Genomic DNA, 25,472 nt, shown 5'->3' with positions numbered 1-25,472 from the left:
TTGCATTTTATTAATTGAAAACAAAACAAAAACAAAAAAACAAAAAACAAATGCAAATTTAAAAAAAAGAGCAAAAACAAAAAAAAAACAACAAAAAAACAGTATCATTAGGTAAGACAAGGCGAGAGACACTTAAATAAGAAGAGTTCCACGTTGGTGAGGACAAAGGTGGAGGTGGGTTGATGTGGGAAGGGGATAAGTGGGGGTGGGGTTGTTGGATGGGACAGGTTGTATTATGTACACTGTTTCTCACTGTAGGACTGGCAGGCCCCAGAAAAGGGAGGAGTGGGATGGGGGGCTCAAAGTAGCAGGTCGGAGACACTGAAACACCAGAGAGAAAGGCACTATCCAGAGAGAACAAGAAAACAGAAACCATTAACACAAACACGGTAAACAAACACACAAACACACTGGACCAGAGCAGAAATCAAAATTTGACACAAAAGAAAAAAAAAAGTGCTTTAACACTAGCCACATTGGACAAAAGAAAAAAAAGGGGGGGGAGGGGGGACAAAAATCTTTTACATCATTTAAGCTGATCTCTCAACTTTTAGCATAAAAGACAATCTCTCAGTTTTCTGAACTGTTAATCTGTGCCAGTGGCAGATCTGCACTGGTGATTACACAACGTGATTATCCAAACTCCGCCTCTTTGCTACGTGCAGGTATAACAAAGGAGGCGAGCATCTGCGTATGCATGCATGTAATGAATGTGTTTGAATATGCATGTTAACTACCTGTACATTATCATCATACACCCCTTTATGAATGAATATTGACAACATTACTATTTCAGCATGTCTTTGTGTTGGTTTTTTTGTTAAATCCCTTGCATGGTTGTGTAGTTCAGTTCTCCGACCGTGCTTCCCTCATGTTAATGTCTACGGACTCAGTCAGCTACATTCACTGCCCAAGTAAAATGGCTGCAATAAATACATTGGCTTTGAAACAAAAAGGTGGCTGACCTTACACAGGGCTTCGTAATACAACAGCTCTTTGCAGCATTCATGGCTCTACTTGCTGGTCAACATTAGCTTTCTGACAGACTTTGTTTCTTCTCAGAGGACCCACTGGACATTTCTCGCATCATAAGGCGAGAGAAGCCTTCTCAAAATGGAATTTATGACCCCTTAAAATGTCATGCTGTTATTATCTGAGAGCCCTCAGATAGATTCAGAAAAAAAAAAAAAAAAAAGAAAATAGACTGACAATTCAGCACATTCTAGAGCTACTAGGTCTTATCCAGACTAACAAAAGATTGAACATAATTTACAAATGGAAAAAAAAAAATACATTTTGTGATGAGAGGTAAAACAGACAAACACATACAAATATATAATATATATTCTTAAAAAATGGATTCTCTCTATAGTTGATTTATTTATACAGCCAAAGGCTGATGTACAATGCTCACGTGCCAATGATCTTACACATGGAAACTTGCTTGTAGATGGCATCAGTTTTTTTTTCTCTCTTCTTTTTTTTGTACATTTTTAAAACCACTTCTTTTTTTTTTTTTTCTCAATATTTTTCTCTCTTTTTTTCTTTAAAACAGTTAGGATTTACCGGTAGGCATTTCATTTAGGTGATTAAAAACAACATGCGGCAACGAAAAAAAAAGAAAAAAAAAGAAGAAAAAAAAAACACAAAAGAAAAAAAAAAGGCAGAATGTTAAGAAGTTAAAGGAGAAGACAGAAGCAGCTGTGGGACTTCTAGCGGTTGAATCATTTGGTTATCTTCACGGTTGGTGCACTACACTTAAGTTTCTCTGCATTTACATTTCCCTCAAAGACAGTTCAATCCTCGCCGAGGCGTTCACTGGGGAGGTGAACGTTCTCAGCGCGAGTTTAAAGTTGATTTTTTTTTTTTTTTTTTTTTGCTCAGCTGCCACCCACACAGCGCCGCCTACGACAGCATTACTCCTGTTTTATCTCTCTCTCTCACTTTCAGTTGTTTGCATTCTTCCTGTCTGCTCCTGTTATCGTGGGATGGCCGAGAGGAGGGGAGGAGGAGGAGGAGGAGGAGGGGGTGGTTGGTTGGTTGGTTGGTTGGTTGGTTGGGGGTTTTGGATGGGGGGCTGATGAGATCAAGAACGATGATGATGATGGTGGTGGTGATGGTGATGGTTGCGGTTTGTTGTTGTTGTTGTTGTTGTTTACATGGTCTGACTGTTTACATGTTCCGATTGACGGGTGTGACGTAGTTGCGGGGGAACATGCCCGTCTGACCGTGGCAACCGCCTTTCCACCAGTTGGGGTCGGAGTTGTCCAGGACCTGGATGAAGTCGCCGCGTCGGAAACCCAGCTCTCCATCCTCCTGGGGGTCGAAGTCAAAGAGTGCCTGCACGTATGTGGGATGCTGTGCAGAATGAAATGAGGAGAGAGGTTGCGGGACAGGGTTAGAGAGGGCACAATGTGAGTCATGAAAAATAATTCATAAGTTCAGATGCTGACTTTGAAATGTCACTGACTCTACAGAGGCTGACACTGAGCTCAGAAGATTTATACTTTAAGTGACTCTTCTCAAGTTGCCTCTATAGTTCTTTCTCACTTCTTCCTTCACTTACATGTTCTATAATAAAACCATATCAATGATAATATAGTGCCGGTGAGGATGTGCCTGATGCATATTATTTGGATAATATAACTAAGCAATCTGATGAATGTTAACATATACTTTATTTATTTTTATTTGTGGTGACTTGATTGAAATTAAAAACACTCTTACCACAACCAGACTAGTAGATCATGACAGTAGTTCATATGAATTTATTAAGAGTAACATTGTGGGTTTGCTTCAGTCGCTCAGATAACACTGGGGGGGAGGGGGGGTGGGGGTTTCTGATGAACGATAATAATAGTATCACAGTATCAGTGGCAGCATCACCTGATCAGACACAAAGATCCTCACTTTGAATAAAATAAATCTCATCTATAAGTCTCACCTGTTTATTTTCTCCTAGTTCATATTTGAAATGTTCAGAATACACTTAAATTGAGCGAGTATGTTGTTGGCCTGTGTTGTCTTTTAAAACTTCAAGATGAAACACATTAAAAGGAGTTTGGCTGAGAGTGGTTTTTAAGTGTGAGGGAGGAAGCATTGATTGTGCGTCTCTCTGCTGCTCGGCGACCACAGTTGAGACTAAATGTGGCTAAAGACATTCATGCAAGACGTGCTGCTAGAATGAGCTAGCATGTGGTTAAGCTGACAACCAACATGCTCTATTTGGTTTTAAAGTGATCACAACTAGTGTGAAAGGACAACATTTATATGAGCATGTATGATTATCAGTTTGAAAAGTACATCTGGGTATTTCCTCTTTAGGAGTTCCCTTTGAAACAGTTGTGTTCAGTGTTAGGGGGGTGTAAGTCTTACCTGGGGGACCTGCTCTATGTCTCGCAGAAAGATTTGCTGATTACGGGAGACTGAGGTGGAGCGGTGGTAGTCCACTAGCTCATTGAGCGAGTTAAACTTCACCACCCATAGGAAATACTTTCCGGCCCCGTCACGAAGAACCTTGAAGTGCTGGACGTCATTTCCAAACCTGCAGGAGGTCACAGAGGAGGAAGAGGAAGAGGAGGAAACTTTGAGAAGGTGGGATCTTCAGAAATATTTGGGACAGACGTATCAAAGCTGTGGTTGAAAGCGGTTGTGCAGATTTAAACAAATGTAGTGGAGGACTCAGACGTTAAGCTCACTTATCAAACGCATTAGGCGTGTCTGTGACAGACTGCTAAGTGTTTAATCAAATGAATCAGTCACAGCGGTAACAGACTGACATTATTACCAACTGACTGGAGTCAGGATGGTCCAGACAGTTGTTAAGATCCATATCTTTACAACTTTACATGTAACCTCCTGTGAACCAACGTGTCTTTTGGGAAGGTCAGAGCGGAAAGGCAGAAAAGAGGAAATGAGCTCTTTCACTAAGTATTCAAAATGCTGATTAGAAAAAAAAAACACAGTGGTCAGGAGAGGGCAGCACTGAGAGTTTACAAGAATAAGGAAGTGGCTGTGCTGATGACTCACACAGTGTGGAAACTCATGAACCTGATCAATTGGCAGGAAACTGTACACTGATGTAAAGATAATGTGAAACTGTATTAATAGACGACAGTGTGAGTGTGAATCATGTCTGGTTTTTTTTTCTTCCCTTGAGTGATACATCTCTACGGTGCTACTTACTTCACAGAGAGAGAGAAGTCTCCTGGTGCACTCTCGCTCTCTCTAATGAGGAAGGCCCCGTCGTGCCTCTGTTTGTTTAGCATCTCCTCTGCTTTGGCCCGGGGAATCTTCCCGAAAAACCACCTGGAAAAAGGAAGGAAGGAAGGAAGGAAACAGGTATGAGTGAGAGTCCACCCCGAAGCCGCCACTTAACCGTCTTTATCTTGCAAACATCTGGCTGGATTCATTTAAAATCGATCAATGGCCGACACTGTGAGACTGTAAACACTCTGACTCCTGCATACAAACACTCACATTACACCTAAGAGCTTCAGAGTTTCACTTCAGCTCACGTGTCAGTTTGTGGATTATGAGCGTGAAATGATCACACTTCCTGTTGGTGGACATGTTTGAAGTGAGGAGACTAAGGTGTTAACCATGGATCCACTAAACTGCCCGGTGTTGACACAACAAAAGAACGTAATGCAGCATTTACTCTGAGTGATGCAAATAGAATGGAGTACACGGCAGTAAGGAAGGAAGGAAGGAATGACACTAGTATGTGGCTGTGATGAAGCTGTACTATCCCATCTACATACAAGGAAGTAGATTAGTTATTAACATATTATATTATACATTTTGTTCTGTGATTCTTCAACTGTGTGCTGTGAGTTCAAGTCGAAAAAGTGAGCGGCGTTATCTTCAAAAGAAAAAGGATCAGATTTCAGATTGAATCCAAACACTTTTTAAGCAGCGTCATTTGCATACTTGCGTTGCGACTAATACATCAGTGAAAACTCTGACAGAGGGAATAACCGAGAGTGATGAGGACCGACGGAGAGGAAGAGACCAAGCCGCTGAAAGCTCTTTACTAGTGTTAATAATTAAAAAGTTACAGTGAGCCAAAAAGATGACATCTTGGCTCCTTTACACGGAGGTGAAAAATCAATAATGAAATGGCCGACTCTTAATCTGCTCTGGATCTGTGCCTGACAGCGCGGCGGGGACCAGTCTCTTTCCCTGTTTGATAAAAAAAAGTGATAGTGGAGCAATTAATGGAGCCAAGGAAACGAAACAGGAGGAGGAGGTGGAGGAGTAGGAGGAGGAGGAGGAGAGTGACATGGCATTATCATCAGCCACACACATATACACACACACACACACACACACACACACACACACACACACACTTTACCTCCGCAACAGGGAACGGTCTAAATCATTCATGCTGTTAGCTGTATTGCTTAGATTGGCAAAGCATTAGCCTCAAAACTCAATTGTGGCCTGATGACTGTTGGTGTGGAGAGAAAGAGATATGTGTGTGTGTGTGTGTGTGTGCGTGTGCAGACAGACTGAGAGAGAGAGAGAGAGAGGGAGAGTGTGAGAGTGGATTCTAACTTGGAGTCGAGCCACACTGTATTGTGGCCCTGCTGTATAGCGCAGCTGTGGGTGCAGGAGGGCTGTGCGGGTGCCTGGTGCTTTCGGGTGGCACTTCATTGTCACCACAACGGGAGACAAAGGCACTTCATTGCCTCGTGACCATTACTGTGCTAGATAGTTATCCACTGTAACCTCAATACCTTCTACCAATAAACTACAATTATTTCACTAAATCACCAAATCATACGTTTAATTAGCTAAAGGAGAGTTTCTAGAAAAAAAAGAAAAAAAGAAACAGGGGTGTGGACTCTCAACATGAGACATTAGTCTTAGTGGAAAATTGTCCTGGCTGTATCACAGTAAATCATCTTTGCTGGAAAGCTTTTATCATGACGAGCAGGTGCTGGAAGTGCATGAGTTTACATTAAGAGCTTAATGCATCGGCTAAATGTGTACATTTTTAAACTCTACTCTGATGTTAAAGTGCATAAAAGAAAGCAAACAGAACAATAAGCCGTTCAGAGAAGTGCATGCGAGCACACTAATTGGAATGAATGGCTTGATTAGCTTTTCTAACTGGGTTTTCACGGCCGCTCTGCATATTGCCTCGCTTTTCAAACATTTTTCCATCTCTTCCAAACTTCCTGGCGTTGTTCTTTATTTGTGACTTGCCAGCTGGTGGGGAGCAAAGACATGATGCAGCATTCTTTACAAAACAACCACGCACGCACAGAGGAGCCCAGGGAGGGAAGGGAGGGTTTTGGTTTTTTTCTTTTCCTTTAAAAAGCAAAAAAAAAAAAAAAAAAAAAGCTTTGGGACACATGACATGAACCGTAACCATGCTGACAAACTGGATGGTAATGAGCATATGAAGGTGGAGAGTCAATAAATAGTTAAAAAAAAAAAGGTGCATCTGTCTAAATTTGTAAAATATATATATATATATATATAAAAAGTTAGCATCACCCTAGCTGTTCATGACCTAAGTGCCAGCGTACAGGAAGAAACATTAAGCAGATCCCTTGTTGTGTAGAAATGTCAGATCCTGCACATACACAGCCTGCTAAATGCCACAGCTGTTCCTGCACTCTTTGATGTGGTTGGATGAGTGGCAGGGCAGGAAAATTAATCCTAAACCCTCGATGAGGAAGTAATATTAAAGTAATGGTCAAATTGAGGGGTGAAAATTAGGCGGAGATAACAGCTCAGCACAAATCTCTTGGTTGGGAGTGTGATGACGACTGATCGCAATACGACAACAGGTGTGTGACGCATGGTCTGCTAATCAGATCCGTCTTTTCAACTAATCGAATTCTATGGTTTTAATAGCCTGTTTAACATTAGACAGGCTTGTAAGCCAAGGAACAACAATGCTGCCCTGAATACTGTGTTTGTATTGATATTATTGAGCCAAGAAATCCAAATGATTCAACATGTTTGAGCTATAACACATCAATGCGAATGTTAATACTGACAATGATGCCAAATTCTTAAAAAAATCAACATTTCATGGGTTGAAAATAGACCCAACACACCATCTACTGTTTAAAATCAGCCTGAACCCTGTAAGACTAATGCTGACATAGAGTCGACTGTTTGGGACTTTTTTACATCATGAAATTTATTAAAAAAAGAATGTTAACATCCTAACGGCTATGTACTGACACACCAGAGAGCCTCTGGTAGCAGAGCTCAGTTACAACAAAGGTACCACACAGTAACTCTTACAAAAGGGACATGGATGTGTGTCTAGTGACAGTCAAAGCTGTGGCCGACTACAGCGTGGACATAGAGAGTCTCACAGCAGCTGTTCATGGTACCAGCTCTTCATCCATGTGGCTATTCATGCTAAACTGAGCGGCGGTCAGTTGGTGTCTCCTCCCGTGTCACACACTATGCGGCCACTCTCCCTAAAGTCTGCTGCTTTTTAAAAATATGCTGGGAGGGTGGCTGTGTAGCTACTCTTTAATGTTTTAGTAGATGCTATGCAAATCACTGCTAGCTTTCTGTTGGGTTGGACCGATGTAAAAAATTTCAAACCTGTTTTTGATATTAAAGACTGTGTTAAAGTGAATTCAGACATTTTCTTCTAAACACATTAAATAGGTCATAAATGTATTTGTAAAAAAGGTGTAAAAAGCATTTCAACCATTTAGATTTGAATTGTGGAGCTAGGCTTCACAAACTGTGTTTCAAGGTTTCTGTGTTCAGGATTTAGTGGACGGGTCTGAAAATCACTGCCACGTTATCCGCCCCTGTAGAGGTATAAATACATTCAGCACATACTACTACTACTACTACTACTACTACTACTACAGTCTACAGTTAGCCACCAAGTTAGCCACCAAGTTAGCCACCAAGTTAGCCACCAAGTTAGCCACCAAGTTAGCCACCAAGTTAGCCACCAAGTTAGCCACCAAGTTAGCCGCTGAGCTAGCCGCCAAGCTACCACTGAGTTAGCAGCAGAAAGCTCTCAGACGTAGCGTCCATGTTTCTGGTAGAGGTGGTGACTTTGATTGACAGGTGACACTTGGTAGGGGGCGGGATTTAACTCGGCCGGCACTCCCACAGCGTTTGGGAGCAGAGAAAGAGGCTGAGTTTTACACAACTTTGAAGCCTAATTTCATATATTTGGCGATTTTTTTAATCATGCAAATTTGGCAGTGTGGTTAACAACACACTTTTCTGTGGCATGTCAAACTCAGAACACATATTTATTCTTACTGTAGGTTGACCTACTAACTGTAGGTTGACCTACTAACCTCTGATCTGGATGATGTTTATCATCATCTGGATGTTTATGTTTAATTACAAAAAACCTCTGATCTGGATGATGTTTATCATCCAGATCAGAGGTTAGTAGGTGCCCTGTGTTCTCGCATTATACGGATATATGCGGCGGTCCACTGGAGCTAATTTCGTCCAAACGACTCCAAATGACACCAAAGTTGTCTGGGTGAGTAAATGAACGTATTTTATGCTAGAAATAAAGTCCAAGTTGTAAAAAATGGTAATTATCCTTTAAGCCAAATACTGGACTGGAGCGGTAACACCAAATGTACCACAAGGTGTCAGATATGACTCAGCTTCTCCTGAGTTGAACTTAATGAGAGCCCATATAAGAGCGTAATGGCACCACATTTAGTACAATTAAGTGCTTTTATTTCTCACAACAACCATTCAACATAACTTAACCAGCTAGTGATGCTAGCCATGCTAACTAGCTGCATGCCGCAGAGCAGGCTAGTAGTATCCATAGGTTGTTTTCAGAAGTCTGTGCCGTTAGCCTCTGTCAATCTACCTCCTCCAGCTCATCTTTGCCAGCAGTTAAGTGAACAGCAGTACCTGGCCTCGTCAGTGTCGGAGCCTCCGTGTGCAACAATTAAGACATGTCATGATGTCAAATGCCAGTTCAGTCGGTTCTAGGGCTGGGTATCTTTTAAAAAATGACCATAATAGTACCAATCCAAGTACTCTTAGGGTGATACTGATATCAGTCAAGTACTTCAATCAATACCCATTACACATTTCGTGCACTTGCTTTTATCTGGCGTAACAGGTGTGTAGTGTAGACACACTTTAGAGCGTTTAGGTGGCATCTTGGCTGCTGAACTGCTAAGCACACTAACTCAAATTCACCACGACTTCACCACCACAGACAGGGTGTAGCTGCTGTGATTGGCTGTGAGCAAGTCCGTATAAATAGTCATAGTATACAGAAATAACAGAAACCGAGCCAGCTTTCACTTGTGCATGGATATTAATTTGCAGAAAATATAGTATTAATGTGTTGAACACTTAATAAAACCTTCATTATAATGATTATGAGAGGGTCAGTGTTACAGATGTGTGAATCCCTTGTGAATATTGATTCCCCATAACCATAATAAAGACTGCAAACACTTAAATATCACTACCACACTGTTCCAAAGAGGAGGCAATAAAAAATTACAAAAAAAAAGACACTAGAAAGCTCAACACAGTGACATCTCCCCGGAGAAAAATAAAGCTACATCTGACAGCACCCGAGCAGTGATGCAATAAGGTCAATATTCAATTAAGCGCAAGAGGCCTTGAGCACATTAATAAAGAGAGAGCTAATCTGGCACCGAGCGCAGGTCCAGAGGTAATGTCCTTTAAGGATGCTGCCAGGCGTTCTCTAAAGTGGTTTAACACACACTTACACAAAACACACTTCACCTAAGCATTGCGGACAATCAAGTCTCACAAGAGTGGACAGGACAGCGAGTAGTTTGAGCCTTCTCAGCATGAGCAAGTTAACATGTCCAGGAGTAGAGTACCTAACTATACCTCAAGTACAGTATAGAATAAGTAAACACTGTTTCCTCCTCTCACTTAAACACTCTGCTACTCTAATGGATCTAGAGGTTCAGATCCATTAGAGTAGCAGAATTGATATATTGTATGGACTGTATGTAGCACACTTTGATAGATACACATGTATGTATGTACACGGTTATGCAGAATACTTACGGATGAGCTTTCATCTCTATGTAATTCTTGGGGATGAAGCCGTCTTTTCCATTTAGCTCTGCCTTGTACCAGTTCTGATCACACTCTTCATTTAATACCTGGTGTTGACAAAAAGACAGAGAGAGAAAGAGGAGACAATCATGTTAGTGCCATATAAAAATGTCAACAATCAAACCAAACCAAACTACTAAATTTAGCTTCAGAGCATTCAATTTAATTTCCTGTGACTTCGGGGGGTGCGTGTTCTGCATGCTAGATAACAGCTAGGTAAATATAAGAGAGTAGAGCGGCAGCGGGCAGATACAATTACATGAATTCAGTTTGAAATGATGGCTTCTTATTAGCAAAAGGAACAAATAACGTGTCCGCATGTGAACAGAGAAGTCGAGGCTGTACTCATTTAATCAGTATGCTTGAGTGACACAGAGACAGCTGTGAGGGTGTTCATGTGTGAGACGGTGCAGGTGTATGGGGCCAGAGGTGCATCAGTGTGTGTCAAGATCAATATGACTGCTGGTATGACCTGTGTGTTAATGTGCTTATAAGGAGAGTTTAACCTCCAACATTGCAGCAGCTGATTTAGCATTAGTGTTGCTCCATTCATAATTTGATGATGTATTGGGTGATTTATAAAAAAATGCCACGTCACCCTGTAGGTGTTTGTATTACTGGCAGAGAAGGAGAGAGAGAGGAAGTGTGGGTATATGGGTCAATGGCGTTTTTTGTATCCATGTGGTTTAGTCAAATTTAAAATAAGTGCATGAATAACTTGCACACATTCTTTTTTTGTGTACCCAGCATAACATTTCTGCTTTTAATCCATTTTGAGAGAATATATGGCAAAAATGTCTAAGTGGTGTAACCATAAAAACTTTATACCAAATAATTAAACTTGCTTTAAAACATTAAATTCTCAATAAAACACCAGATTGACTAGTTTGGCATGATCTTATAATATACATTTTTTATATTATATAAAAGGTAATGGAATACAATTGTCCTAAATATTAAATTTAATCTGAGGAATCATGTCAACCAGGAACCATTTACAAGTCCACTTAAATACACTGTAGATGGATTCAATATTTAATATGCATCATTCCTTTGAATGCTTTTGAAAATGTCAAATGGTGCAACCACAGTCACAAATGTCATTTCAAAAGTAATTTCTTGTGTGTTATGTGTTGTGTGTTGTTGCTTATACACAGTATGTCGGGCATACAAGTTCAACTCTGGTGAAAACACCACTTAAAAAGAAGACAAGGGTTATAAATCCAGTATAATTTGTGGATTATTGGAGGTTAAGTGTGTGATTTTGTATGCACATAACTGTCATGCTGAACGTCTCATAGTGCGTAATGTCTTGTGGGAAATTGTTCCATTTCTGTGTGTTTTTGCAATGTCTAGGTGTGTACACATTTCTGAGGAAAACTAAGCAACAGTACTGAGTCATGTAACCTCTATCTGAGTGACATTGCAAAATAAAAAAAATAAAATAAAAAGCAGCCAAAGCCCATTCCATGTTTTGAGCCACCGCAGACTGGCACAGATATATATCCTGAAAAACACCACATACCCCCCCCCCCAAAAAAAAGAAAAATACACATGTTGCTATTGGAGGAGTCTGCATTAAAGCAAGCCCGGCATTAATCTGACTCCTCTCATGCAGTCAGACAGTCAGACAGACAGAGTCCTGCAGTGAAGAATGACTCAGTTTTACTCAGACAAATTTCATGAGTAAAGTGTGTTACAAGACGTTTCTTTCACTAGTTCACATCCCTTCTGCATTATTTAAAGACACTTTTGGGAGGGGGGGGGGGGTTAATGCAGCATCACTTGAGTTTCCTGATGACAGCTGACAATCTTAATCACATCACACTAAAACTTTTTATTACATCCCTCAATTTTCGCCACTATTTCACTCCTTTCCCTCTCCCCTCAAATTTATAATTTCCCCCCATAGCCCAGCCCGAGACAGCTGTCCGATTGGCCCGTGTGCAGTGCGAGTGGCCTGGGTCTATTTGCTCCAGCGAGCTTGCTGAATGCCAGCTGTCACTGGCCTTCCCCCCAGCTGCTAGCCCCGCACCAGACCAGCATTACGGGACGAGGGAGCGGCTTTGGCCCAAAAACGTGAGCTAGTGGGAATCATCCGTATGACACACAGACACCCAATGACCGAACACCTTAATATGCCTTACTGATGCCTCGAACTCTGAATGACCTCTTTCATCCCTTTCTGCCAACCACGACACACACATGTTCTCCATGTATCGAACATTTCTGTCACATAAAGTGTTTGATTCAATTAAGTCCTGCATGTGTTGTGTGTTGTTGTGGCGCTAACCGCTGACTCACAGGAAAGCTCATTTGGTAGACGCTAGAACAGCGCCCCAGGCTCACAGTCATGAGCTGCATGTGATGGTAGCGAGTGACTGATTTGCTTGATCTTATGTACGCTGGAATAAAACAGATCCAAAGGAGTCAGGCTCTCCCCACCCCCCCACCCTCCGGAGGCTTTAAGTGCAAGGACGAGGTGGCTTAAGTTACAGTACCCACTTTCACAACTTGTAACTGAGATACTTTCAAAACAAATCATATAAAATCAACAAAAACTGTGGGAGTAGAAAATATGCTCTTGTGCAGTATTGTAGGTGGTGGAGTTGCTGAGCTGTCGGAGACAATGCTTTACCCTTGCAACACCAACCCAGGTTCAAGCCCACTTGTTGGCAAGCATCCACTCCTCCAAAGTGCCCTTAAAAAGCCGACCAGCTCCGGCGGCTCTGCTACTTGATGCTGCACTCTGACCTCCCTCAAGAGAAGCAAACAACTTCTTAAACTTGATGAATTATTCTCGGGAAAATTGACAACGAGTATGCACACTGTCATAAAGTAGAAATGAAAATAAGAACAAGATGTTACATTTCACAATATATCTATCTATTCTAATAGTTTAGTTGGAAGGGATGGTGCTCACTGATCAATAGAAAACTGTAAGGGAACCAGATGTTACTTGTCAGTCTCTGGCACCTTGAAAATGTTGAAGACACTTCTGGTAATATTAACATTAGCTACAATAGGAACAAATCAATCACCAGTATGTGCACGGAAGAACAGGGGCCAGAAACAAGAGAGGAGATACAGTCTGAGTGTTGAATCTACTGAACAGACAAAAAAAAAGATAAAAAAAAAAACCACACAAGCCAGATGTTCTAATGCATCTTGGAATACAATACATTACTTACCAAGAAGATTAAAACACACTGTCTATTATAATCTATGCTTAAGAATAGTTATGCAGACAAAACAGCAGCGAAGCAGGAGTCACAACAGAGATGGCACCTCTTTTCAACCCATCAAGGTCTTTAAAAAAAAAAAAAAGGAAAAAAAGAAAAGTGAAACAAATGTTCTGCTAGTTAATACACCATCATCTTTATATCTCGCACTGCTTCCCTGTTGAATCATAAACCTGCAGGAGAGACTGTTTGGCAGACAGCACAACATGAACTTGGGTAACCTTCCATAATTACTCCGTCTACAACCAAAGTTAATAATAGAGCACAGCAGGTGCTGCATTATTCTGTATGCCTAAAGCTTATATGAATTGCTAAGATGCTTATGTGAATTTTCCAGCAGATTGAATAACAGTCGCTGTTTGCGTCGGGGGTATTCCAATCAAATTTTGTCAGTGTTACCGATATCTGAATTAGAATCACTTATTATGAAGGCTTGCGGCCGGTTATTGTAGTGCACAGTGAAACTTAGCTGAGCAGGTTAAAGTAGTGCGTGGATGCTAAAGCTCTGTTAATGAAGTATGACGCTCATCCACATGTATGAACGCGCAATCAATCAATCAAATTTAGATCTTCATATATAAAAACGTATCAATGATTCTTTGTCTCAAACGTGGGAGGAATGAAGAAAGGAATGAGGACCGCATTTCCCATGAGCGCTACCGCCTCACGGCCTAAAAATATTGGCTGGAGCGTGTGTTCGTTTTGGAAGGGAGTGAAAGAAATACTGTTTTTCTTTTGCAACCAGGTAGTGGATCTATTTGTGGCTGTGTATGATGAATAATAGTAATACACCTAGAGTACACGTCAGCCAAAACTAGTGATGCTGCACCTTTCTTCTGGCTGGTGCGGAGGCGTGGGCGTCGGAACAACAAAAAATCGTTGTGCTTTGCTCGCTCTCTTCATTCACAGAGAGAAATGACCCTTCATCCCAACGCTATATGTAATGTAAATACTGGATCTTCTGCTCTGTGGGGAATCTGTGTATATATGTGTCACAAAAGCAGGAGCACAAATAAAAAAAAATTTAATATGAAAGTGCATTACCACCTTCACATTTCCTCCTATGACAACAGGAAGGGTTGTGCTGGGGCGATGTGTGAAAGCACATATCTTCCACCCAACCCTCTTATTCTTAAACATTTTCACAACTGCGGTGCCATTACTCGAGTTTCTACTACTTCTGTTTTTTTTTAATCTCAGTGTGTAATGTAGCAGACGTCTGAGCCGCTACCTCCAGCTACGCTCTAATTAAAGTGTTTCACTGAGTCTTAGCTCAAATAAGTAGTTGCATAATTAGCTCGACTGATGCCGCCTTTTTAAGAATATCATCATCATTATCCGTTTGCTTTCGGTTTCCCTTTTGAGTCGTGGCGTCTTGCATGTTCTGAATGCACGGACCTGAGACTCAAACCTCTCGCGTTACTAAATAAAGCGCTCATGCCAATTGTGCCAACAGATTTGAAGAGATATCTTTTTTTTTTCCCTCTTCCCCTCCACGTGTTTAAAAAGATAAGGTAAAAGCCAGAAAGTATATTAAGTAAAGCTCAGTGAAAAACGGTTGGATTTTCAGCTTAAATGCTCACAGATCTATCTGGTGGCTCTCTAAACTGAAAGAACGGCAGCCCGTGAGGAAAAAAAAAAAAGGAGAAATAAAATATTTGCTTGGCTGGCAGTTTAAAAAAAAAAAAAAAACGTACAGAAAAGGAGACAACCGAAGCATTGTGTCCATCTGAGCTTGGACTCCCTCTCTCTCTGTGTGTTGTGTGTGTGTGTGTGTGTGTGTGTGTGTGTGTGTGTGGTGTTGTTGCACTACTGTGGATGATATATGTTCCCTCCCTCTCACTGAAGACTTTCCTTTTTTTTTTTTGTTGTCTTTTTAATCTGATTGAGCCACAATAGTTATAGGAGTTTCTATTTGAGAGGCTAAGGTCCAGGCCGGGGATTATCTCCTCCACAGCTGCCACTGTAGATTCTCTCCTCCCCCTGTGTATGTGTGTGTGTGTCTCTCTCTTACTCACACACACACAAAGATGAGAGCACTTACACCCACAAACTCATATGTGACACTAAACATGGATAGCTGTCATTGACACGAAACCTACCCCCCTGACATAAATTTAGCATGTCTGTGTTAAACCATGAAAATCATACGATACTTTATAATTCCCTCTGATGAACTGATGAGCTGCTGAGTTCCAACGTCATGATTAATCTTCTGTCTTTAAAAGAAGAGATTTATTTAGGCAGAAGTGGAGAGACAATGTGATTTCTCTCCTTTATTCTGACATCTTATGAAAAGCCAACTCATGTTTTATAATCATGTTGGAGTCATTTTTTCATTATTTAACAGAAACTATGGCTGAAAGAGATGGAAGTTCCTGTCGCCAACTACCAACTATTTTTTATAATAGTATAAACTGATTTTGGTTTACTCTCTCTCTCTAGTTTTTTGCATAACAATACATTTCTCAATAAAATAAATAGTCCTTATTGGATACACATAGATACAGATATAGAACTCATTCATGGAACAATTCCTGACATGAGATGGGAGGTAGCAGCAAGTGAGGTACACATGGAGAGTGACAGCGGGGGGGCAGAGAAAAAGAAAAAAAAAGATGCTATATAAATCTCGTCTGCACAGTCCGCATGGGATTGTGATAAATCAGGAGCAGGGATTACACTGGAGTGTGAGTTAATCTGAGCGTGAGGCAGGTCAGCCAGAGAGAGAAAGACAGACGAGCTAAAGCTTCAGCAGAACCGTACGGCCAAAAAAAAAAAAAAAGCCTGTTGGGTCTGCCACTGGTTTTTAATGCACCTCATATATTCTGTTGTCTATCTGCACACCAGACGGTAACTGTGACGACATCAGACACCGATCATCTAAAATCACACCACAGAAAATGACCGGTCATAACAGTGTACTTGGTAATATGTAGGGCCTAACTGATACTGGACTTTTGGGGCCGGTGCTGATACAGACACATGTGCCCACAATCTTACATCATGTACAGAACGAATACGTAAACACAATTTTTGTGATTAGCCCTTTAAATATGGTCATCAAACACTTGTGATAAAGATATGTAATGGAGGCATGATATATTAAAGTTAAAACAATAAACCTTATGTAGAAAATGACATCAGTGCATAAAATGGTAAACTCCACTTAGAATTTAAATCATAAAAAAAAACACCCATATGACTTAAAAAAACTTGAAACATATATAAGCTGATACTGATTGACTAATAATGACTAATATCAGGCAAGCGGTGTATCAGTCAGGCTCTAATAATGTGGAAAGTAAAAGTCAGCAAGTGGAAAGAAGAGAAGACTAAAGCTGAGAGGAAACATACGTTTTAAAAAGGAACCAGAGCAGCACACACTAAACACTCTTCATCTTTAACCAACACATTTAGTTAACAAATTTAATTTAAAAAGGTAAAATAAATAAATAAATACATCTAACGCAATTCGACAGACTCGGATAAGGAAGTGGTTTTTGGTGCGGTTTCTCAATCTGCCCCTCGGTTCATGTGCAGGCACAGACTGAGGAAGATGAGAGATGTAATGAGTCACCTGAAATGGCACGAATCTAGCACCTATTTCTGGCAGAGAATGAAGATGTTCAAAGACTTCAGAGTTTGTGAATGATCAAACGTCGGTGTCTGTGTGGAAGCAGAGGGGTTGGTCAGTCCTTAACAGTCTAGCAGATATCACTGAGCCATCATGTGGGCCTGGCTCACACCCCAGAAAGAAAAAAAAATCTAAGTTGTAATAACAGATGCCTGGGCACGTCTGTATTTGTGTGTGTGTGTGTGTGTGTGTGTGTGTGTGTGTGTGTGTGCATGCGTGCCAAACGCGTAGCTGTCCTGCAGGAATGGAATTTGAGGCCTGGTATTTTGACATACTGACGACAGTGGTGACCCCTGTTGTGGCACCAGGTTTTACACGGGGGACAACAGCCCTAAACAGCTCAGTACAGTAAGCAGGATAGTACGCAGGGACTGAGGAATCAGACAAAGGATGAAGTATTGATGTAATGATTTAAATACCCTCATAGACGTGATTAACTGTGCTGCTTTTAACAAATGATATGAGAGATTTGAAAACACAGCAGGTCTGAGGGGGACGTGGGGGGTACGCTGAGGGGAAGGGGGTGCATGGTATAAAGACCCAGACAAGTAAGCGTTTTTAAATTGTTGTTTTAAGCAAAACAATGCTACAAAAACAAATAAAAGCGCCACCTAAAATGTCTGTGACCTCCTTTGCTCCCAGCAGGGAAGCAGCAGCAGCAGCAGCAGTGGCGGCGGCAGACTTGATTCGGGACAGACCCAGAGCCAGAGAGGCAGCGAGCGCCCGCCCGGATTCAGAAAGACACAGAGGATGAGATTAGACTCGATTCCAGTAAATGAAGCCTCCTAACGCTCTTCTAATTAAAATAATGCTCCGGGGCCGTGACCACATGGGGAGCCTCCCCCCCTCATAAAGCATGGGGCTGCTGTTTCTAAACACACAGTGCACCTCTGACCCAGGAGACCATGCAGAGGAGGCTCATCATGGTGCTCAAATGTGAGGTAATAAAGTAAAGATCCCCTACCCCCCCACTGCTGGAGGCATAAACACGCTGAAAATACATTTACAGTGTGCATTAAAAACACTTGAACTATTCTGTATTATAACACAAGTGGGCCACACTGGTTGATTATCTCTTATAGAAGAAGCAAGTGGAGTAGTAAGTTTACATGAATTGAGAGCATTATTTTTAATCTCTTTATAATGCAATTTAATATACTGAGCTGCTGGAAAGGTTCACATTGTACAAGTAATAATGTATTTATGATATGCCTTTATTAAAATAGCTACAGTGCACAAACCCAGCCAGAGTGAGTGTTTTAAACTATACAACCAGGGAAATTGGATGTAAGTAGTATCATAATTTATCAATTAATCAAAATTCCACATTTCACGCTTCTGAAAAAAAGGTCATTCCTGCAAGTCATTATGCCTGAAAAAAAAAAAAAAAAAAAAAAAAAAAGGACCCAGCAGCCAAAACAGACAGGTGGTTAACTCTAATTAAAACCGAGTGTGATCACTGATATGGAGGATAATGTTGGCACTCCTTTCTTCTTCCAACATCAATTTGACTACAAGCAGCTGGGGGAGTAAGGGGGGAGGGGGGGGTGGCGAGTCCTCACTTACATCATGTTGTTGTTTATCACAGCTTGACTTCTCGGCACAGTTTACTTTGGCAAAACCCTCTAATGACTCTGGCTTAAAAACAACAACAACAACAACAACAATAATAATACAAAAAAAAAAGCGCGACAAAATCTGTTGTGCAGTAAACAGATGTGGAAGTGTGTTTGTGCGTGTGTGTCAGTGTGTATTGAGGAACAACTGTTGCGGTCGTGTCGCCTGATTCCACTGTGAAACTCCGGCAGCTGTTACTGAAAATATTAACCACCTCTATATGGAGTGTGTGTTTCTGCTCCGAGTGCCATTAAATCTGACCTATCGCCTTCTCACTTATGTCTAATTGATATATCAGATATGTATTTATGACGTGCTGAATACTTGTACGCTGCGTGGAGAGATAACTTGAGTGTAGCAGGCAGAGAGAGAGAGAGAGAGAGAGAGAGAGAGAGAGAGAGAGAGAGAGAGAGAGAGAGAGAGGAGAGAGAGAGAGAGAGAGAGAGAGAGAGAGAGAGAGAGAGAGAGAGAGAGAGAGAGAGAGAGAGAGAGAGAGAGAGAGAGAGAGAGAGAGAGAGAGAGAGAGAGAATGATGATAAGGTTTAGTTTAAATACAACTGTCGGTGTCTATATGGCGCATCAGGAGGGAGTGATGTGAAGATGAGAAGCAGCGAGACCTAATTACAGCTCTCTGACACAAAACTCTGCCTCACAGGCGAAGAGGCGACGAGAAGAGAGGCAGAGGGGAGCCGGAGAAGAAGGAGAGAGAGAGAACGATGACGGAGGACAGATTGAGAGAGAGAGAGCGAGGGAGAGAGAGAGAGATGAATTGCAAAAGCGACAGAAGCTGTGAGATAGTGTGAGAGAGAGAGAGAGAGAGAAAGAGGGAGAGATGGAGAAAAGAAGACAGAGATGCACTTTGAAGAATCACACTCTTTGTGATCAGCTTAGGAAAACTCCTTGAGGGCAAATAACATAAAATGAGGGCATCTCTTTTTGAGAGGAGCCAAACTAGCTATGTTTTATTCTGTGGAGCGCACTGTCCTCCATTTGCGGTAGCCGGCTAGCTAAATGACCCCCTTTTTTTTTTTTTTTTGATACCCCTCCATCAATCCTGCTCCAATTAGAAGCAACATCCAACTTGCATCTGCAGAGCTGCTGGTACTTTTTTTCCCCCCCTCTCGTTTTTATTTAGTTCTTAATATCTAGAAATGACTTGCATACAAAATGTGGGTTCCCTCCAGATTCAGAACAATCACAAAGTTTGATCTTTGACTTGTATGAGTGTGAGAGACATCTATCAGGGTGTTTATGTCCGGAGGTGGTGATCTAAGAGACTAAAACAGGACACATGGAGATTACAGATACTAATTCCTGCTTGTAGATGGCTGCTTTAATGAGTCTCACAGCCTGTCACACCAACACCCGTCATCTTTTAATGATTAGAGACGCGTTAGGGGGAAAGCCCCTCGGAAGCTCTGTCAAAACTGTACTTTATACTGGAATCTTTATCAGGGCATCTACGTGCCAGTTGACAGGTGTAAAAAAAAGAAAAAAGAAAAGCTGATAAAAAAACACTATCACCCAGCGCAACTACCTGTACACAAGCTGTGAGCATAATCTACACAGTCACCAGGAAACATCTCACTTTAAATAACAGACAGGAACTCTAGAGTCACACTTGTTAATCACATTTTTTCTCAGCACCTCCAATTCTCATCTCAATAAAAAGCCTAACCTGAGCAACCACCTGTACCGCTGCTACTCTTCCCCTAAGAGTCTCCAGGCCGACCCTGGACACAGACTACTTTCTGCTCTAACAAGCTGTGAGCAAACAAAGCCACGGGGCCATATATATATATATATATTTCTAGAGAGAGAGTGTGTGTGTCAATTTAAGAGGGCATGTTTCAACTTCCGCTGACATATTAAACTTTGCCCGGTTGAGCAGCTATTAAGCTCGGAGTGGATAAGTTGCCGGGATAAATAAATGTGTGCATGCTCGGCCTGCTGCCGCTTGTTGACTTGAAGCCGGTGCCTCAAAAAGTGCAAACAGGCGTATGAAATAGGACAAAAAGAAGAGAAGAGAAAAAAAAGAAAGGAGAAGAGAGGGGTTCATGCAAACACACTTTCCTCCGTTTCTAAGCTAAGGCAATATTTGCAGTTTCCACATCTCCTGCCACTGGCGCAGTGAGCAGAAGCATGCTGGTAGTGGCGTCACCGGGTGGTGATAGAAAAAAAAAAAAAAAAAGGGTTTGCAATTCTTGCTATTAGAAAGAAAAGGCTACGGCTGCTTTTCTTATGAAATTCATCTACAATACAATACAGGTGACCACAAAAGCGACTCGTGTGCCTGTGTATTGCAGGGATATTACATTAGATGAGTGAAATACTGCGGTACACTTTAGTCTGGCTGTCTGCTTTTTTTTATACTTTTAAAGCTGCATGTAGTTCACTGTAAATCTCTGCTTTCTGCTGTTTAGACCCCTAAAAGTTTTACCTAAAAAAAAAAAAGTACCTGCCTTTAGGAGGTTTGCACTATTTACAGTCCCTCATTAGTCATAACACTATCATCCCAAGCGTCCTCTCGTCTGATTTTGTAGGAAAAGCCAGCGTGACCTGTTTTGTGTAGATGCTTTGCACAGTCTATACTTGTTTTTCTTGAATTTAAAAGAAAAGAAAAAAAAAGACAATGCTTGAGTTAGATAAAAGAAAGAAGATGGAAAAAACCGAGTCAGAGAAATGTACTTATCTGAGCTTTCTCTCCAGAGATTCAGCCCTTAATTAGAAAATGAGTCTGCCAATCAGCTGCTATGCAAATGTGACTGGAACACACACACATACACACACACACACACACACACACACACACAGAGTCTGACTGCAGTGATCTTATAAGCCTCTGGCAGTGTAACTACGGTGAGTCTCAGATGTGCTGCACAATGAACAACATAGCAGGGATTTATTGACCCTTCAGCTCCACGTAGTACACTGCAGTGCTGCTTTTCACATGGCCGAGACATCAGCAGGAAAAACCGCTGCCGACTTGAACTGGGGAGTGTTTGGAAGTTAAAATCAAAACAATGAGGTTTGGATCTGGGTTTGGAGCTCAGAGAGAAGTCCTCAGCAGCTCTCGTGAGAGGCTTACGAGTCTTTCAAGCGAGGTTTGCATTTTCGAGACATTCAAGGCATCACAAGGCAGCGCTGATAAAGCTCTTCCTCCTCGCGGTGGGCAAGTGGATGAAGAGAAATCAATACTCTCTGAGCAATAATGGGCGATAAGGGAGCAATTAATCGGGGGAGAGGTGGGGGTAGCTAAAAGCTCTGTCCTTTGCTTGGAATTTAAAAAATAAAGTGATCAGGTTATACACAATAAATACAGCTGATAAGATAACACTTGAACTGAAATGAGGAAACAAGAGAGACAGAGAACGTCACAGGGGGATTTCTTGCTGAAACCTTAATGATTTTACTGCCATCATATTCCAGTTGTCTAAAAGGACGGGGTTGAGTAACTTTTAGGATTCTCTGTGTGAATTCACTGCTGTAGTTTGGTAGGTGTAGCCTACAGTCACTGGAGTTTGCTGTGGAGACACAGGAAGTTACTCGGGGGTGGGAAGATACATCAAACAGGATGTGAAAACAGCTAAGCTGTGGCATTAAGTTAAGCGCACACAGATACAAGGACACCCTAATGTTGAGACAGACTAGACAACTTTACCACACGTTCTGGGCCCAGTATGACTCCGGGATCGAGAGAGGTTTGGGACAGCAGAAGGAAGAGTGGGTGGTGATTGGTTACACTTCTGCCTTTTTTTTTCTCAAGGAAAAGGCTTGTCTGGTCTTTTTGCACTTTACGTCGGGTCTCGTGTTCACATTTAGTTCCATCGAGAGTTATGTCAATAGACCTTTTTCCATGAAGACATGTCATGTCACAGCAGGAGCGAGTACAAATAATAAAACAAATGAATTCCATGTAGCTGCTTTGCTCTCAGGGTCCTGGTTTCCTGCATGCACTGTCAGGACTTACTGGGACACTTTAATAAAACAAAGCTTTGTTAATGTGATCAGTAACACCTGGGGTTTTCTGATATGAAAAGCTGTGAAAAATACCTTTATGTTTGAGATATTTTAGTTTTATTAAGCACATTAGATTAAGAGACTAACTGAATTTAGTTTCATCAGTCTAACCAACTTTTACCATTCTGCAGCACTGCAGTTATAATATTTTCTAACCCCTGCAGGCCTTCACAAAGTTTTAATGTTTAATAAAGGTTTTCAAGCAGCTACATGAACCATCAGGCCTGCGTGTCCTGTCTAAAATTGTCTTCTGCACCAAACTGCTTTACTTTTTTTAGCCATTTCTCTGTGAGACATTATTTCATGTCTTAGCGTAGCACTAGCTAACACTCTTTTATGAGCTGACATTTACCTCCCATAATGTCGACCGGGCGCCTTAATGCTCCACAAAGGCCAAGCTTCTATTGGCGATCTATTGGCAAGCTCTTACTCAATTCCTGAGGTGACTCTAAATTCATGTTTTATAGCTATGCTATTTCATTAATGGCTGCAGTATAATATTGACAGAGCCAGTGTGACTTCAACACATTTTGTACAACAAATGCTTTTAATGTGCAGGCAGCAGTCTGAGGAGTGAGGTGGAGAGGCGGATCTTAGATCATGCAACATGAGCAGAGTTCAAAGATCTGTTGATGGGAGCTAATTCTGCCAGCTAGCAGGCCTGTTAATCTTTATTTATTTAAGGAGGAAATGAGAACAAGTGCACAGCGCTCTGGGCAATGGCCAGGCTCTAGTGTGGCCTCCACATGCCTGCCGCTTTGCCTCCAGATCTGCTTTCTGACACAGAATATTAGCAAAATAAGACGAGACTGTGCTACTGTGGCATTGGTTGGCCATCACAGTTATTTGGACGGACGGATGAACTGCAGAAATCAAAGAGAACACAGAAATAGCATTTTGCTAGATTATTGGATTAAGAAAGTGGTAAAGAAACAATATGATCCCTACCAGGAGCAGCTACATACATATTGCTGCTGTAGATTAAATGTAAGACCTTATCTTGAATCATTTGACATATCTACACATTTGAGCTGAGAAACAGCTGTGAATATGATGAATGATGATTCACCTCTTCTTGTTTCTCGTAGTATCATACCGTCTGCCAAATGCACCAGTACCAGGTCATGTGAACGAGACTCTCATACTCCTGAAACTTATTTTAACAATAGATCAGATCCTCAATCAGGACTAAGGACAAACATGAACATTACTGTTCCAAGTAATATGTGCTATTCCTAAGAATCGTGTGTGTGTCTGTCACATGTTGAGACTGAGGTCAGGATTCCAATAAAAGAAAGACTTTTCATTAGAAAAACAAAACATCTTCTAACCACCAGTTGCACCTTCCCCTTTTCCCTTTTTGTCTATGCATGATAGGAAATCGCTTTGTGAAACTCCACTAGTCTGCATTATGCAAATTTGTCATGTGCCCACACTCCGCACTCCACACTTGTACCGTAACATATTTACATGTAAGCTGTCCAATGTTTTTTTGTTGTTTTTAATGTCCGCGTCTAACAAATCTGGCTTTATGATAAAGAAAAAAAACATTTAAAACTATTTCACACTGTCTGGAAGAAAACAGGAAGGTAGTCGCAACAGCTCGGCATGTCCTTAACTGATAAGGAGCAGAAAGTACAGTTAAGGCGCGCACACCTAATTATAACTTAGATAGTATTATATTAAAATCGGTGTGTACACAATAAACGCCTTTGACAGTAAACTGGTGCTGCAAACCGCTGCTTAAAATCTCTCAAATGAAGGCCGGCCGCTGTGAAGAGCCTCGGTGACGATGTGACACTTTGCTTGGCTTCTAGTGAAGTGGCAAATGAGAGAACTAAATGTTGGTGGATGACTCAAGGCTGCAAATTAGAGAGGAGCCTGAGTCTGGTCAGCCAGCTGTGTGAGTCACGGTGACACAGTGCCTGTCGGCCGGCTCGCGGCGGTAGAACCTGGTTATATGAAATATCTTGATGGCGTTTGCTTCCTTTATGTCTAATAAAATGTCCCGTAACTGTGCTGCAATGTTATGAATGAAAGCAGCTGACGAGAAAGAGAGCGCTAACACATGAGTAGGGTGAAAACACAAGAAAAAAAAAAATCAGTGACCAGTGAGTCAAATTAAAACACAAACAGCTAGTAATCACTTCTCAGATGGATTACACATTTCTCCTGAAAGATTTACACACGATTTCTAATGTTCAGGACAATCCTTATTTGACATTTAATAATAAAAAAAAAAAAAACCCACTGTTATCTCGTTCTACTTATTTGAGGACAAACTGTAATCTCCTATTTGTAATCGCACACTTTTGTGGGTATTATGACAATTGATTCGATTGAGGATATACACATATCGCATTGACTGGATGGGCGGGTGAGCGGGACAGGGTTTCATGTACCCGTAACAACCTTTTCATCCCTTTGGTGGTAAGACCATTAGATTAATGCTTACATAAAAAAAGGCCTTTCTTTTTCTAAAAGCAAGTGGAACGAGGAAGAAAACTGCTGTGTGGCTGCCTGGCACCGGGCCAGAGCCGGAGCCGCCTAATATTTGGGCTTCGACTTCATAGTGAGTTTAATGAGCCACTCTGATTGACGCTTTAGCTGTGCTGCTGCTGGCATCGCTCATATGTGTTAGAGAAGATTCAGAAATGATTATTTAAAAAAAAAAAAAAAAAAGGTATTAAAATTGCTGCGAGATCATCAAAAGTGCCTGAAATCATTCATGAAGTCATCCCAACCTTATGTGGTAACAGATATTGGGGACGTGGAAAAGTGAGAACCTCAATATAGCAGTCCTGAATGGCAGAAGGAGAGCTGGTGAAAGTATAGGATGCTCAAATAAGCAAAGGCTGAACACGGGC

At 41.4% G+C, this 25,472-nt stretch overlaps 1 protein-coding gene across 1 annotated transcript in view; it reads right to left on the bottom strand.

The window, feature by feature from the left end:
• Positions 1-25,472, bottom strand: part of grb2b (growth factor receptor-bound protein 2b) — a 31,556-nt gene continuing 6,084 nt past the window's right edge. The window contains exons 3-6 of the mRNA XM_053338357.1: positions 10,039-10,136; positions 4,186-4,308; positions 3,376-3,544; positions 1-2,358 (exon numbers count right to left, since the gene is read on the bottom strand). Of these exons, the coding sequence (XP_053194332.1) occupies positions 2,173-2,358; positions 3,376-3,544; positions 4,186-4,308; positions 10,039-10,136 (576 nt within the window). The 3' untranslated portion in view covers positions 1-2,172. The remainder of the gene's footprint in view (positions 2,359-3,375; positions 3,545-4,185; positions 4,309-10,038; positions 10,137-25,472) is intronic.

The sequence above is a fragment of the Scomber japonicus genome, chromosome 18, assembly GCF_027409825.1.
Source record: "Scomber japonicus isolate fScoJap1 chromosome 18, fScoJap1.pri, whole genome shotgun sequence".
Lineage (NCBI taxonomy): Eukaryota > Metazoa > Chordata > Actinopteri > Scombriformes > Scombridae > Scomber > Scomber japonicus.
This window is presented reverse-complemented; position numbering and strand designations above follow the sequence as displayed.